We start from the raw sequence: 14,791 nt of genomic DNA, 5'->3' as shown, positions 1-14,791 counted from the left end.
GGTCTGTTTGGGTTCATCTTTTTTGGGACCTTCTTTTTCCTGTATCTGGATATCTGTTTCCTTCTTTAGGTTTGGTAAGTTTTCAGCCATAGTTTCTTCAAATACATTTTCAATCCCCTTTTCTCTTTCTTCTCCTTCTGGAATCCTTGTTATCCGTAGATTGGCATGCTTTGTATTATCCCATAGGTCTCTTATATTGCTTTCTTTTTTTTTTTTTTCATTTGGCTTTCTGTCTGCTGTTTTGATCGGGTAATTTCCATTATTCTGTCTTCCAGATCGCTTACTCTTTCTTCTGCATTATTCATTCTGCTCTTCATTGCCTTTAGCTCAGCTTTTGTCTCGGCAAATGAATTTTCTAATTTTTCTTGTCTCTTCCTTATAGTTTCTACTTCCTTTTTACAGTAATTTGCATTTCTGTTGATAGCCTTTCTTAATTCCTTCAGTATTTTTGTTACCTTCTTTTTGAACTTGGTGTCTGTTAGACTGAAGAGGTCTGTTTCATTGTTCCTTCAGGGGAATTCTCTTGGTCTTTTCACTGGGAATGGTTCCCTTATATCCCTCTTACTCTGTGTAAATACACAATTATATACTGTAGTCTTGGAGGGCTATTAATAGGCAGAAGTTTCCCTGTGTAGCTTGTGTGGGTTTAATATGTTTTTGGTATGAGGGTTGCTTTTGGTTTGGATGCTTGCCGTTTCTTTCCTCAGCGTGTGCTGGCTGTTATCCCTTGATAGGGGCTATGCAGGTGCACTGCCTGCGCATGTTTCCAGGAGGTGGGGGAAACAACCAGCATCCACTCATGGGACCCTTGGTAGCGGCAGCAGTCCACGCCCATCTCTGGAGTCCTAGATGGCAGTGGTGGCTCGCACCCATCCCTGGAGCTCTTGTAGGTGGTGCCCTGCCGCCTGAAAACGCGTGCAGAGAAAGGAGCTTCTATGGTGGTCCCACCCCTCTCCTCACACACACCCAAACAATGGCACCTTGTCTCTCTGGTGGTCCCAGGTCTTCTTCCATGCTGCTGATTGCCAGTGAAGAAGATGGATGAGTAGATAGGAGATGTGAAGCAGTAGTACTTTTAAATCAAGAAATAAGTAAATACCCTTCTTTCAGATTTTCTATTTTTTAATGTTCCTTATAGTCATGTGGTACAGTCTCCTCTGAATTTAGAGTGGTGGAGTGTAAGATGAGGAAACCATGGGCCACCTGTATGGGCAGGCTGGTTTTGATGTCTGGAAATGCATATGTAAGAGTTAGTTTTCATTCATACATTTTCCAAGTAGAGAGAGTTTCGAGGTTTAACTGTTGTATGCTTTTATATACCAACCCATTTAAAATTGTAGTCAACACGTGATTGGAGTGTAGCATAATGATTAAAGGATAAATAACTCCTCTGGCAGTGTTTGGGAATTAGTATTGGCATTTGTTTTAATTTTATTTTAACAGTTTAAATAATTTCAAATGTTGAAAGAGTAATAACCTACAGGTGGTCAGTTACGTATTATCACTAATGTCAGGCTTTTCTTCTTTGGAGGGGCCAAAATGTCAAAAGGAGTAAAAATTATAATAATAATCCTATGTGGCAACCTTTGATGCAAGAGAATTTTAGAAATTTTATTTCTAAAATTATGTATTTTGAGTATAAATATTTTTAATTTATTTTTTAACTAGGTTCAGGACTTCTGGAAATCTTGTAATCACTCGTGAGATTGATGTGGCAAAAAATCAGTCCTTTTGGTTCATCAACAAAAAATCTACAACTCAGAAAGTAGTAGAAGAGCAGGTTGCAGCCTTAAATATTCAAGTGGGCAATCTTTGCCAGTTTCTACCTCAGGTATGAGAGAATTAAATGTAAATGTGGGGAAATTTTGTGTATGTTTCCTCTTTATGTCATATAAGAATGTAAATACTTTTTAAGAGTATTGTAATGGTTACTATTTAAAATGAGCATAGTGGTCTTAATACTTACAGTTCTTTGTAAAAGGTAGCATCTCATCTCTTACAGTATAATCTTACTAATTTGTAGTAATTTGTAAATATTCAATTAATGAGCCTGTTAAAGTATTGTAAAGGAAATAAAGGTATTATTTTTAAGTACAGAGAGTAGCTTGAACAGCTGTGTGCTCCCATTCATAGACTCATAAAATTTTGTTAATAAACAACTTCTTAATCAATGTGTTTATATAAAATATTTTATATACTAAGACTTTTAAATCTATAGGTGTGCCTTCTAAAAACCTTTCATATTTTAAGTTTGTTTAGTAAAAATAAAACATCCTGATATTGCATGTTATATGTTAAAATCAGATCTTTTAAATTTGTCTTTGAATGCAGTCTAGTGACCGAATTATAGTTCATTTTTTTCTTCAGAAACTGATGATTTGATTACTATGTCCAAGTGAAAGAAAAGTTAAAATTTTAAAGTATTTATCAGCTGTTACAAGACTATCTGCAGAAGTAGATGTTTTAAATTGCTCTGTGTGTTTTTTTTTTAACTTCTAGTATTTCATTCCAAATTATGTGTAGTAGATAATCATTTCAGTCCAGGGGAGTATTTTTTCTTTTCTTTCCAAACTATTTGTTAAATGTGTATAAAACTTAAAACCTGGAAATGTTGACATTGAAATTTTTTTTAGGTTCTCAAAAAGATGACAGTTTATACCCTAAGTTTATTATTTTAAAGAATGATATATGAAGGACAGGGTTTATATTAAGATTCACATCTCAAAATAAAGAGGATTTTTTCTTTTAAATGAGTTTCTTCTTGACAAATATCATTGAATGAAAAATGTTTTGAAGATATTTATAAACGATAATATTAACTGATATTTAAGTTTTTTGCTCTAGGATAAAGTTGGAGAATTTGCTAAACTCAGTAAAATTGAACTCCTTGAAGCTACTGAGAAGTCAATTGGTCCTCCAGAAATGCACAAATACCACTGTGAACTCAAAAACTTCAGGGAGAAAGAAAAACAACTAGAGGTATTTATAAATAGACAACTCATTTTATGTCTCTCATTGATTTCTGTGTCTCAAACTGTGGGAAAGTAAATAGTAGTTTTGATTCATTGAGTGCATTCATATATTTGTGATTTTTTTTCACCTAGGATTTTGTTGCTAACATTAATTAAGTTAGGTGACAAAAAGTGGGAATGGATTTTATATAAAGTTTGAAAATTTTGACTATCATTTCATCAAATATATGTTATTAATTGAATTTCTAAAGCAGCAGTCCCCAACCTTTTCGGCACCAGGGACCGGTTTCATGGAAGGCAGTTTTTCTACGGACGGGGGGAGGGGTGGGAGATGGTTCAGGCAGTAACGCGAGTGATGGGGAGCAGCAGATGAAGCTTCACTCGCCTGCCTCCTGCTGTGCGGCCTAGTTCTTAACAGGACACGGACCAGTACCGGTCTACAGACTGGGGGTTGGGGACCCCTGTTCTAAAGAACCGATAATAGTATTATAAAGTATTTTTTTTCTCTCAGGAGGTTTCAGTGTTATTCTTTTATTCATTCAGTATTTACTAAACACCTACTATATGCCAGGCACTCTGTAAGGCTTTGGGAAATACAGCAGATATGTAGCTTTTAATATAGTCTCTGTTGAGCCAGTTCTCATATTGTTTTCAGTTGTGTGAGGATGGACTTTGTAAAAGAACTGTACATTTAGTTGCACTGTTTGATTTTTATTTTCACCTTTAATAAATAAATTAAAATGTTCTTTTTAGCATATCATTCGAAAAGGTGCTTTATTTAATGAATCATTTTCCATATCTCAGCAGCTAAAATAAATTCAGTAAATTTTTGTAATGAGAAATCTTGTAAACAAATGCTTTCTCTTAAACTGTAACTGTCTGTACTTGATAATGAGCTTTATTATAATTTAATACTATTTTTATTGTTATACTTATTCAGAGCGAATGGCCAAAGGAGTTGTAATTATTTTATCCTACTTTATATACTCTGTCGGTCCTTTTACTTTTTGCCACATCAAACAATCTTAATACTCCCCTCTGAAACACTCACTGAAACTACCTACCAAACTCTGAAAGAAAACAAACGTATTTTACTAAGCTCTGAGTACATTTTTGGCATTTGTTAAATCACAATATAAAGGCTGAATTTTAGCTTTCCTTTATCTCATTTCTAAGTCCTTCAGTCATTGGTATTTATAACATAGTAATCATAATAATACCACTCTTCATTTGTATGTCATGTTACAGCTTTTGTTGAGCTTTCACCTGTAGTAGGTTGAGTTGCTTCTACCGTTGAGGTGAATGGGGCAGATACCTCTCTTCTCTTTAGGCAAGAAGAATCCAGGCTTAGAGATGTAGCAGGGCTTCCTCACAGTCCCATAATTAATAAATAGTAGAACCTAGACCAGAATTCAGGTGTGCACATTAGTTGCACACAGTTAAGAACTCCTATGGAATCATTTATTGTGAAATTTTGTTAGCACGGTACATTTTTCATTATTAAAAGCTTTGACCTTTTGTCTTTCTTCAGTTAAACTAATTGTTAAATAAGTATTTATTTTAGACCTCATGCAAAGAGAAAACTGAATATCTAGAGAAGATGATTCAGAGGAATGAAAGATATAAACAAGATGTGGAGAGGTTCTATGAACGTAAGCGACATTTAGATTTGATTGAGATGCTTGAAGCAAAAAGGCCATGGGTGGTAAGTGTGAGTTATTAAAGGTGAAAATAGTGATTCTTTAATTAGCAGAAAGAAGGCACTAATTGCTGTGTATTCAAATTAGGTGCTTTTGTTCATTTTTGCTTTGTATATCATACACAGTAACATTTTTCTCTTTCTTTGTGTTATTATATAACTGTGTGCTATGTTGTTATTGCATGTTGATTAAGTCTGTGTCCTTAATTTTTCCAGATTTGAGTCAACGGATAGTTTTGTTTTATAAAATGTTAATCAGCTAAAATGTTTACATATGTAAAAATTAAATCTTTGAGTGTCCTCAGGTCACTGAGAATTTACTTTGAGTGTGCTACTAATATCAGCTTCAGCTACAGACAAAGCTGAAGGATATTAATTGTAATCTTCTACTCATTATGCTTCATAAGCTTACTGAAACTACTGTTTTTAGTCACTCTGTAATGTATACTGTTTAAAACCACAGTTTGGGCCAAAGATTCATTTCCCTCAATACATTACTTTTCAGTGGGTGAAACAAAATAAGAAAGTTTAATAATGTTTTTTTTTGGTGTTTTTTTTTTTTTTTTTTTTTTGCGGTATGCGGGCCTCTCACCGCTGTGGCCTCTCCCGTTGCGGAGCACAGGCTCTGGATGCTCAGGCTCAGCGGCCATGGCTCACGGGCCCAGCCGCTCCGTGGCATGTGGGATCCTCCCGGACAGGGGCACGAACCCGTGTCCCCTGCATCGGCAGGCGGACTCTCAACCACGGCGCCACCAGGGAAGCCCTAATAATGTTTTTAAGGCTAGGATGGAAATAATTATTAGATTGGAGAAATATGTGGCTTTATTTGTGAACTTCTCCCACCCACCCTAACCCCACCACCCCTGCTTCACCCTATCCTTTCCCATAATTCCATTTTCTTAAACTTTTTTCTTCCTTCAGCTCACTTTGATTAGGTTTATCCTATGTCCATTATTATTCTTGCACCTGCTTTATGTTTGTCTTTTGAAGTCTTTTGATTTCTCCCTTTTCTTTCAAGATTGATTTCAATCTTTTTTCATTTTTTCCTTTTTTTGGTTTACTCTAATTTTATTTGTATTCTTTTCTTACCTTTCTTCATCCCATTCATTCTTACTATATGCTCTCTTAGCACTCCCCTTAATTTTTTTTAGCAAATATTTATTAATTCCTGTGATGTGACAAGCATCATTTTCACCTGCATGCTACATTTTGCTTTTCTCTTGAGCCATTTTACTTTTTGTTTTTTCATTTTTATTTTTCATAACTGAGTTTCTTTTCGTTCTTTATATGTTTTTGAATGCCTTCTTTATTGAGAGACTAGAGGAGGTCCTACTGTTAGAAGCCATTAGGATGTAAATTTCAATAACAGGAAGGGATGGAAGACAGAGAGTCTGGCCTAGTGATAGAGATAAGTGCTCAGTGAGTATCACTGAGTTAATCATTATGTTGGTATTTACTATTTCTGAAGTTGTTTCAGAGGGCAAATTTTTTATTAATAGACCTGCTAAAGGGATTCAAAACCATCTTTTTCATAGATTTGGTTTCTGCCTGTACCTTGATTTTTGTATTTGTGTTACTTTAAGCTAGGAGTGCATTAACTTCTCTTTCTTGAATTCATTACAAGGAATATGAAAATGTTCGTCAGGACTATGAAGAAGTAAAACTAGCTCGGGACCGAGCGAAGGAAGAGGTCAGGAAACTTAAAGAAGGGCAGATTCCTATAACACGACGCATTGAAGAAATTGAAAGGCAGCGTCACAATTTGGAGGCTCGAATCAAAGAGAAGGTACTTTTCTGGTTCAATTTTGGATTTCCTGTATTTTATTTTAGCAAATACAAAAAATATTTTGCAGGTCTTTTAAAATGCTTTATAGATTTACTTGTTAACTTTAGTTCCTTAAGTTCTTTTACTAGGAATTCTACTACCACAGATCTTTCAAGGTCCTAATCATCACTTGCTACTTTATAGGAGCTTGCTACTCTATAGAAATTCCAAGACATAAAAAGAGAAAAATGAAATGTTATTGTTTTAATAACAGGAGGATTCAGAGTAGTATTCCTAGAAACGTTTAACTCCTTTTGTGAATTTATTATACATGCTTTGTAACTATATACCCTTTTGGAGGAATGTAATATAAAAATCCTGATGTTTCTTGGAATAAATAATATAATGGCCTATGGAATATTCTTGATATTTTGAAAATGTAAATTGAAATTTTTTGTGATCATGGCTTTTAACCTTTAGGTGAGATTTTGGCGTCAGATATTGTTTTGAGAATGGACCCTGCAATTCTGTGTAATCGTTTCTAGGATAAAATAACATGAGAAAATAAATGTGAAGAGATACAGAAACATATGTATACATATTGCTGCAGCTATTTTTAATATCTGTAGGAATAACCTTTCATAGATTTTCAAATAATTGTTGGTATTTTGGGTGATAATTATGAATTTAGTTGGAAAGAAACCATAGAAAATCATTGTGGGTAAACTTACATAGCAACTTAATATTTGGATGAGTGGGGTCACATAATTGCCTTGCGTGAATTTTTAACTAACTTCCCCTCTTCTGGTTCAATCTTACAGGCAACAGATATTAAGGAGACATCTCAAAAATGCAAACAAAAGCAAGATGTTATAGAAAGGAAAGATAAACATGTAAGATCTTGTATTGAAATTTTTGTTATGTTAATTTGCCCTAACTTTTGTGTTCAGGTGTAGATTATGAGACACCTTCTTGTTTGGGAATTGTCTGAGATCCTCCTCATTCTCTATTTCTTATCTTAATCTGTGAGGGGAACTAAGCTTTGGAAGTATAGCACTTGCACGGAGGATAAATGGGGAAAATGGCTCTAAACTACTCATAGATATGCATTATAGGGTGCAATAGATATGTATTTAATAGGGTGATGGTAAAGTTGGATTTAGTTATCTTAATAGCAGAAATTAAATTATAAGGGATTTATTCTGTTGTTTGTTTATATTAAGAGTTGGGTATTAAAAAAGCTGATTATAAATCCATTGTGCATGGATGGGACTTGATGACAAAATTATTTTAGGATAATTGGACAAGAAAGTGGGCTTTTTAGCTAACAGATCCCAAAATGTATTTGGGGTTCTGTTCTCCAGGACCATTCAGAAACTAAAGTTTGTATTACCTTTCTTAGGGATAGATGCATGTCTTGAAGCATTCCTGGTGTTTAAAGCATGACGTTAATCTCTCAGTTTTCAGCCTTACCCCTTTTCCTATGCCTTTATCTTCAAGTTCCAATCCTCTCTCATTTAACTTCTCCAGAGAATAAACCTCACATTTTCATGACAGAAGCTTGCTTGCTAGCGTTAGTGCTCAAGGTGTGTGCATAGAGGTGGTGTGAAGGCATTGGGGTAGGAGGGTAGTGTAGGGTTGGTAGGGGTAATTCTCTATGTGGGGTGTGTGTGTCTTTCTCTCTCTCTCTTTTTTTTTTTTTTTTAATTTACTTTGGAAGGCTCAACAATAATGTATTTATAGCAAAATCTCCTTTCTCTAAATCCCTCTAAAGTATGTACAGGGCAGTCACCATTGTGTCCAAATACCTGGTAGAGAAATAGAGACTCAACAAAATTAAACAACTTGCAGAACTCAGAAGTAGCTCCCAGTGCCGCACTCTACTTTCCCCAATGTAAAATAACATTTTCCATAAAAATCTTACTTAATATTAATGTCTTTTTACTTGATATTTCCTAGTTCTAAGTCTCCAGGATATTTTTTTTTTAAGAAGAGTCAGTTCTTTTCTTGTTTCTTTCTCTTTCACTCACCCTTTACACTGTGGTTCCTATAATAGGCTGCTAAATTAGTTGTCCCTCTACTACATTTACTCTTCTGAGTATTTATTGAAATCTCCAGTTATTGATGTCTCCTCCCTTACTCCTTTTGTTCTTGTGAGATTGAGCCCTTTTTGCTCCGTTTCTGTTATTTAGTTAGAGTTTAGAAGGAAAAAGGCACAAAGATTCACCTTTAAAACCCCAAACGGGAATACTAGGTTGATAGGTTGTCTAACATTGAACCGTCCTTGCATTTTGTCATAAATCTTACTTGGTATTTTAATATGTTCCTGGATTCAAATAGAAAATCTTCTTTTTAGGATTGTTTTGCACCATCTGAGATTGACCTAAAATTTTATTTTATTCCATCCTTAACTGTTTTTTTTTTAGTGTTATGCCAACCTTTTAAGTAGTTTAGTACTCCTAAAACCAATGTTTTCTTTTTTTCCCTTATCATAATTGCCAGTTTGTCACTTTCGTAAGTTCTTGAATTTTTAGCCTTTCTTAATTTTTAATACATTTTAGGGTATAAATTTTTTTCTGGTTATCATTTGGTTATACATTTCATATGTGTGATATGTACTGCTTTTCTGTTTAAGATTTTATAATTCTCATTTAAATATTTTTGTTTAAGCTTACATAGGAGTTCTTACTGTTTCAATTTACTTGGATATGGAATTTTTAAGCTTTTTAAAAAATGTAGTTCCAGTTATATTGCTTTATGAGTAATAAATGTGGCCTTTATGACTTTATTTTAGAATTTTTGGAAACCTCTTTTGGACTTTTATATTTGGTTTTGTATGTGTTCTTCATACATTCATAAAGAATGTATTCTGTCTTTAGGGGTGGTTTTTTATACATATAAATATAGATATATAGCTATATATATATCAAGCTTACTATAATTATGCAAATGTTCTACTTATTTTTTTTTCTTACCAACCTGACATCCATTTTAAAGTATCAGTACCTTCTGTGAATGTAGATTTGTCTATTTTTCCTTGTAATTGTATTAGTTCTTGCTTTCTAGATTTTAAAGCTTTATTGTTTGTTCTTTCTGCATCATGTTTTTATTTTATCTGCTGTAAATAACATATACTGGGTTTTGCTTTGTAATTTTTTCAGTTTGGTGTGAGAGACACTTTTTCATACAGTAAAGGAGTTTAACCAGTTCACATTTACCATTGTTTTCTACTTCCTATGCTTTTTGTTTGATTCTTCCTATTCCCCTTTCTACTTTCTGTTGCTGTTGATCAAGGTTTTCTTATTCCATTTTTTTCCCTAAAGTTATATATTCTAAGCCTATTCTACTGATTACTCTTGAAGTTTAAATAACATATTTTTCTTAATAAAAAAAGTTAATCAGTATTTTCATTCTACTTAATTAAGATCAGAATCTTAGCAAGCTTTTATTTCTTTTTCCTCCTCTTCATGCCAGTGTCATCAGAAATTTTACTTGTCAGTTATTTAAGATGTTATTTTCTACTATCTGTATTTATTTAGACTTAATATATTTATTGGCTTATTTGATCATGTTTCTGCTTATATTACACTTCTTATGATTCTTTCTTTTGAAGAGGTAGGAATTTTGGGGGTTTTTTTCTTACTGGCTATCTTCTGTAGGTGTTTTAGAGACGTTCTTTGGGTGATAAACTTTCTGAGTCCCTGTATGTTGCAAACTATCTTCTTTGCAGTCACTATGGAATATTAATATGGCTGGATATTGGATTCTAAATTACAAATTTTTTTTTCCTTAGCACTTTGACAGTCTGCCTCAGTGTCTTGGGTCTAATGTAGTTGGCCCTCCATGTCCATGGATTTTGCATTTGTGGATTCAACCAACCACTAAGCAAAAATATTTGGGAAAAATAATATTCCAGAAAGTTCCAAAAACCAAACTTGAATTTGTTATACACCAGCAACTTTTTACATAGCATTTACATTGTACTAGAGATGATTTTTTTTTTATTTTTTACATTTAATGTAATATTTTTTCATGTTTGCTTTGGGATGGGGAATAGATCACTCAGTAAAAGCATACAATAAAAACAAAGTATGTCTTACGTACAGCTTTAAAACTACAATAATGATGTACCTTTGCATCCCATAATAATGATGTGTGTAGGTTGTATGCAAATACTATGCCATTTTATGTAAGAGACTTGAGCATCTGTGGATATTGGTAGCTGTAGACGAGGGAGGAATGGAGAGGTGCTGGAACTAACCCTCTGAGGATACCAGGGGACAAGTGTATTGTTCCTGAAAAGTAGCAGATATGAGAAGTAGCCAGAGACTATGTTAGGTAGACCCTTGAAGAAAAAAGAAAGCAATTTGAATTTGATTGTAAATGCAGTGAGAAACTATAAGAAGGCTTTGAAAGTTTTTAAGCCATAGAGAAACAGTATTTCATATATTCTATTTATTTGTGCATTTATTTATTTTTGGCTGTGTTGGGTCTTCATTGCTGTGTGTAGGCTTTCTCTAATTGCGGCGAGCAGAGGCTATTCTTGTGTTAAATATTTTCTATTGTACCATTTTAATTCCCTTGTTCTTTTGCTGTGTATTTTTTGAGCTATTTTTTTAGTGACTGCCTTTAGAATTATAAATAACATCTTAATTTATGATAATCTATTTCATATTAATATGAACTTGAGTAGTATACAAACTTTGTTCCCATATAGCTCCATTCCCTTCTCCTTCCTTTGTGTTATTATCATACCAGTTACATTTTTAATCATTATAAGCCTATCAACATAGTTTTATAATTATTTATATAGTTTCATTTTTGTGGCAATAATTGTGTGATTCTCTGACACCAACTTTGTGTCCTAAAGTTCAATTCAGTTCTGATACTAACTACTTGGAATTAAAGCAGATTCTACAATTTCATGGCTCAGTCTCACAAGATAGTCCTGGCTTTACATGCCAGTCTCAATTCCCCAGACCTCAGATTTCCTACTCTTCTCTCTGACTTTGCTACAGATTCAGGGATTCCCACAACCCCCCTCCACCGCCAACTTCAGGTTCAGTATTTGCTAGAACGACTCACAGAATACAGGAAGATGTTACACTTAACAATTACCTGTTTATTATAAAGGATACAACTCAGGAACAGCCAAATGAAAGAGGTGCATAGCACAAGGTATGGGGATTAGAGTGGTGCAGAGCTTCTAATCCCTTTCTGGGTGCACCACCTTCCCAGCATATGGACATATTCACTAACCCAGAAGCTCCATAACCATGTTGTTCAAGAGTTTTATTGAGTTTCATTACCTGGATATGATTGATTAAATTATTGGCTGTTGGTGAGTGAGGTCAATCTCCAGCCTCTCTCTACTCCTTGAGGGCAGGGGGTGAGGCTGAAAGTTCCAACCCCTTAATCATGTGGTTGGTTCTTCTGGTAATCAGTCTCTATTCTGAAGCTGTATAGGGACCCTGCCAAGATTCGTCTTATTAGCATAAAATCAGGTATCTGCAAAAGGGGCTTAGTGTGAATAACAAAAGACACTTCTGTCACTCAGGGAATTCTAAGGTTTTTAAGACCTCTGAGCCAGGAACTGGGGACAAAAAACCAAATATATATTTTTTATTATACCACAACAGTTGTCTTTTATATCAGATAGGAGAAAAGAAGAGTTACAAACAACAGATACATTTTTACTATCTCTTATTTACATATGTAGTTACCTTTACTGGTGCTCTTTATTTCTTTGTGTAGTTTCAAGTTACTGTCTAGTGTCCTTTCATTTCATTCTGAAAGACTTGCATTAGTATTTCTTGTAGGGCAGGTCTACTAATGATGAATTCTACCAATATTTGTTTATCTGAGAATGTCTTAAGTTTTCTTTCTTTTGGAGGGATAGTTTTGCTGGGTATAGAATTCTTGGTTTTCTTTCAGTACTTTGAATATAACATCCACTGCCTTCTGACCTCCATGGTTTTTGATGAGGAATCAGCTATTAATCTTATTGAGGATCCTTTGTACATGATGAGTTACTTCTTGCTTTCAAAATTCTCTCCTTTTCTTTTCAGCAGTTAACTATGTAATTTCTAGATGTGAGTCGCCTTTGGTTTCTCCTGCTTGGAATTAATGGAGCTTCTTGGATGTGTAGATTAATGTTCTTCATCACAATTGGGAAGCTTAGGGTCATTATTCTTCGGATATTCTTCCTGCTTTCTTTTTATTCTCTCCTTCTGAGACTCCTTTTACACATATTTTGATATATTTAATGGTGTCCTACATTCTATTTATTTTTCTTTTTCTTTTTTCTGTTCCTCAGACTGAATACTTTCAATTGACTTATCTTCAAGCTCACTTAATCTTTGCTTTGCATGTTCAAATCTGCCATTGAGCTCCACTAGTGAATCTTTTATTTCAGTTACTGAACTTTTCAACTGAGGATTTCTACTTGACTCTTTTTTTATAATTTCTCTCTCTATTGATATTCTCTATTCAATAAGACATTGTTCTCTTACTTTCTTTTCCTTAGACATGTTTTCCTTTAGTTCATTGAACATATTTAAAATAGCTATCTTAAAGTCATTATTTTGTAACTATTTCTGGGCTTCCTCAGGGACATTTTTTGTTGACTGCTGTTTTTTCCTGTGTATGGGTTATACTTTCTTGTTTTGTTGACTGTGTTTTAATTTTTTGTTGAAACTATGAAGTTTAAATAGCAGGATGTGGCAACTCTGAAATCAGATGTCCTCCTTTAACCCAGGCTTGTGTTATTTTTGTTTGCTGATGATGTTGTTACTGTTTGTTTTTTTTTAATTACTTTCCTAACTCTGTGAATTCTGTATTCTTTGTCATATGTGACTACTGAAGTCTCTGCTCAGTTAGTTAATGGTCAGCTAATTATTGGACAGGTATTTTCTCAAATGACTATAATGTCTCCCAATCTAGTATATCTCCCAGTGTTTGTTGAGGGTCTCTGAATGTATGTTGGTTCACACCTTCAACACTCAGCCAGGCATTGTTTTCACTTTCCACCAAGATTCTGTCCTCAAATACTCCCTGAATTGTTGAAAGTGTTGGTTAAGTTCCACTGCTAGTTTACAACTCTGTTTCAGCTTTCACTTCCTATTTGCACAGAATGTTGTGAGAGATAAGGGCCTCCTCAGCTCTTTCTAGGGCATGCATACAGCCTTGGGCATGCACAGTCCTAACTCAAGCATGCATTTGACCTTCTAGATTCCCAGGAGCTACCAAAACTTCCTATGGGCATCGTATTCTCCAGCTTTTTCTTTTAAATTTTTTGGTTAGCTTATTGTTTGCCACACTTTTATCTCACACCAGGCAGCTCTGTCGTTAAACAATTGCCACTGATTGTTTTTGACAGCTTCCTCCAAGGAAAAGGGTCTTTTGCAGTGTGCAAGCTATGGAGTCAGGTCAAATGGAGACAAGCTTTGCAAGTAAGGTTTTCCTGGAAACTGCCAGACAGATCAGATAATGATAGTTCTCTGAGATTGAGAATGTGAAAGTTCTCCAGCTTTGTGATCTCTCCCGTAGCTCCTAGGCTGCTGATTTCACTATGACTGTGGGCTGTTGGTTTTCAAGGCTGCCAAGGAACTGAGGAGAGGGGAATAGGAATAGGGCATATTCAAAACACCACAAAGCTTGTTGCTTTTACCAAGATTCGAGCATTTTTCTTGAGTAAATGCTCTCTGGCTTGTTGAAAAGCCTTTGGTTAAATTCCAGAGTTCTGAAAGAGTTAATTTTGATAATTTTTGTCAATGTTTTCATTACTTTCTGGAGGAGAGGATTTTCAGAGTTCCTTTGCCATTCCTGTTGACAGCCAAATCTTTTCTATATCTACAGAAAAATGTTGCTAGGATTTTAATGGGACTTGCATTAAACATATGTCAATTTGGGGAGAATTGAAATCTTTACTATGTTGAATCTTCCAAACTGTGAAAACGGTATTTCTCCATTTATTTAGATCTTTGATTTTTTTTCCATCAGTGTTTTGTAGTTTTCAGCATATAAGTTCTCTATGTTTTGTTGGATTATACCCAAGATTTTCTTTTGATTTTTCTTTTTCTCTGTTCCTTATTCTTTTTTTTTTTTAACATCTTTATTGGGGTATAATTGCTTTACAATGGTGTGTTAGTTTCTACTTTATAACAAAGTGAATCAGTTATACATATACATAGACATGTTCCCATATGTCTTCCCTCTTGCGTCTCCCTCCCTCCCACCCTCCCTATCCCACCCCTCAAGGCTGTCACAAAGCACCGAGCCAATATCCCTGTGCCATGCGGCTGCTTCCCACTAGCTATCTACCTTACTATGTTTGTTAGTGTGTATATGTCCATG

General features: G+C 34.5%; 1 protein-coding gene across 1 annotated transcript in view; it reads left to right on the top strand.

Moving 5' to 3' along the window:
- SMC5 (structural maintenance of chromosomes 5) overlaps positions 1–14,791 on the top strand; it is a 99,263-nt gene that overhangs the window by 37,939 nt on the left and 46,533 nt on the right. Inside the window, exons 4-8 of the mRNA XM_027105963.1 lie at positions 1,669–1,831; positions 2,845–2,979; positions 4,537–4,677; positions 6,296–6,457; positions 7,258–7,386. Coding sequence (XP_026961764.1) covers positions 1,669–1,831; positions 2,845–2,979; positions 4,537–4,677; positions 6,296–6,457; positions 7,258–7,386 — 730 coding nt within the window. The remainder of the gene's footprint in view (positions 1–1,668; positions 1,832–2,844; positions 2,980–4,536; positions 4,678–6,295; positions 6,458–7,257; positions 7,387–14,791) is intronic.

The sequence above is a fragment of the Aethalodelphis obliquidens genome, unplaced genomic scaffold (assembly GCF_003676395.1).
Source record: "Aethalodelphis obliquidens isolate GAN/ISIS:26980383/991018 unplaced genomic scaffold, ASM367639v1 scaffold7, whole genome shotgun sequence".
Classification (NCBI taxonomy): Eukaryota; Metazoa; Chordata; class Mammalia; order Artiodactyla; family Delphinidae; genus Aethalodelphis; species Aethalodelphis obliquidens.
The sequence above is the reverse complement of the archived record's forward strand: the minus strand, read 5'-3'. Positions and strand labels throughout refer to the sequence as shown.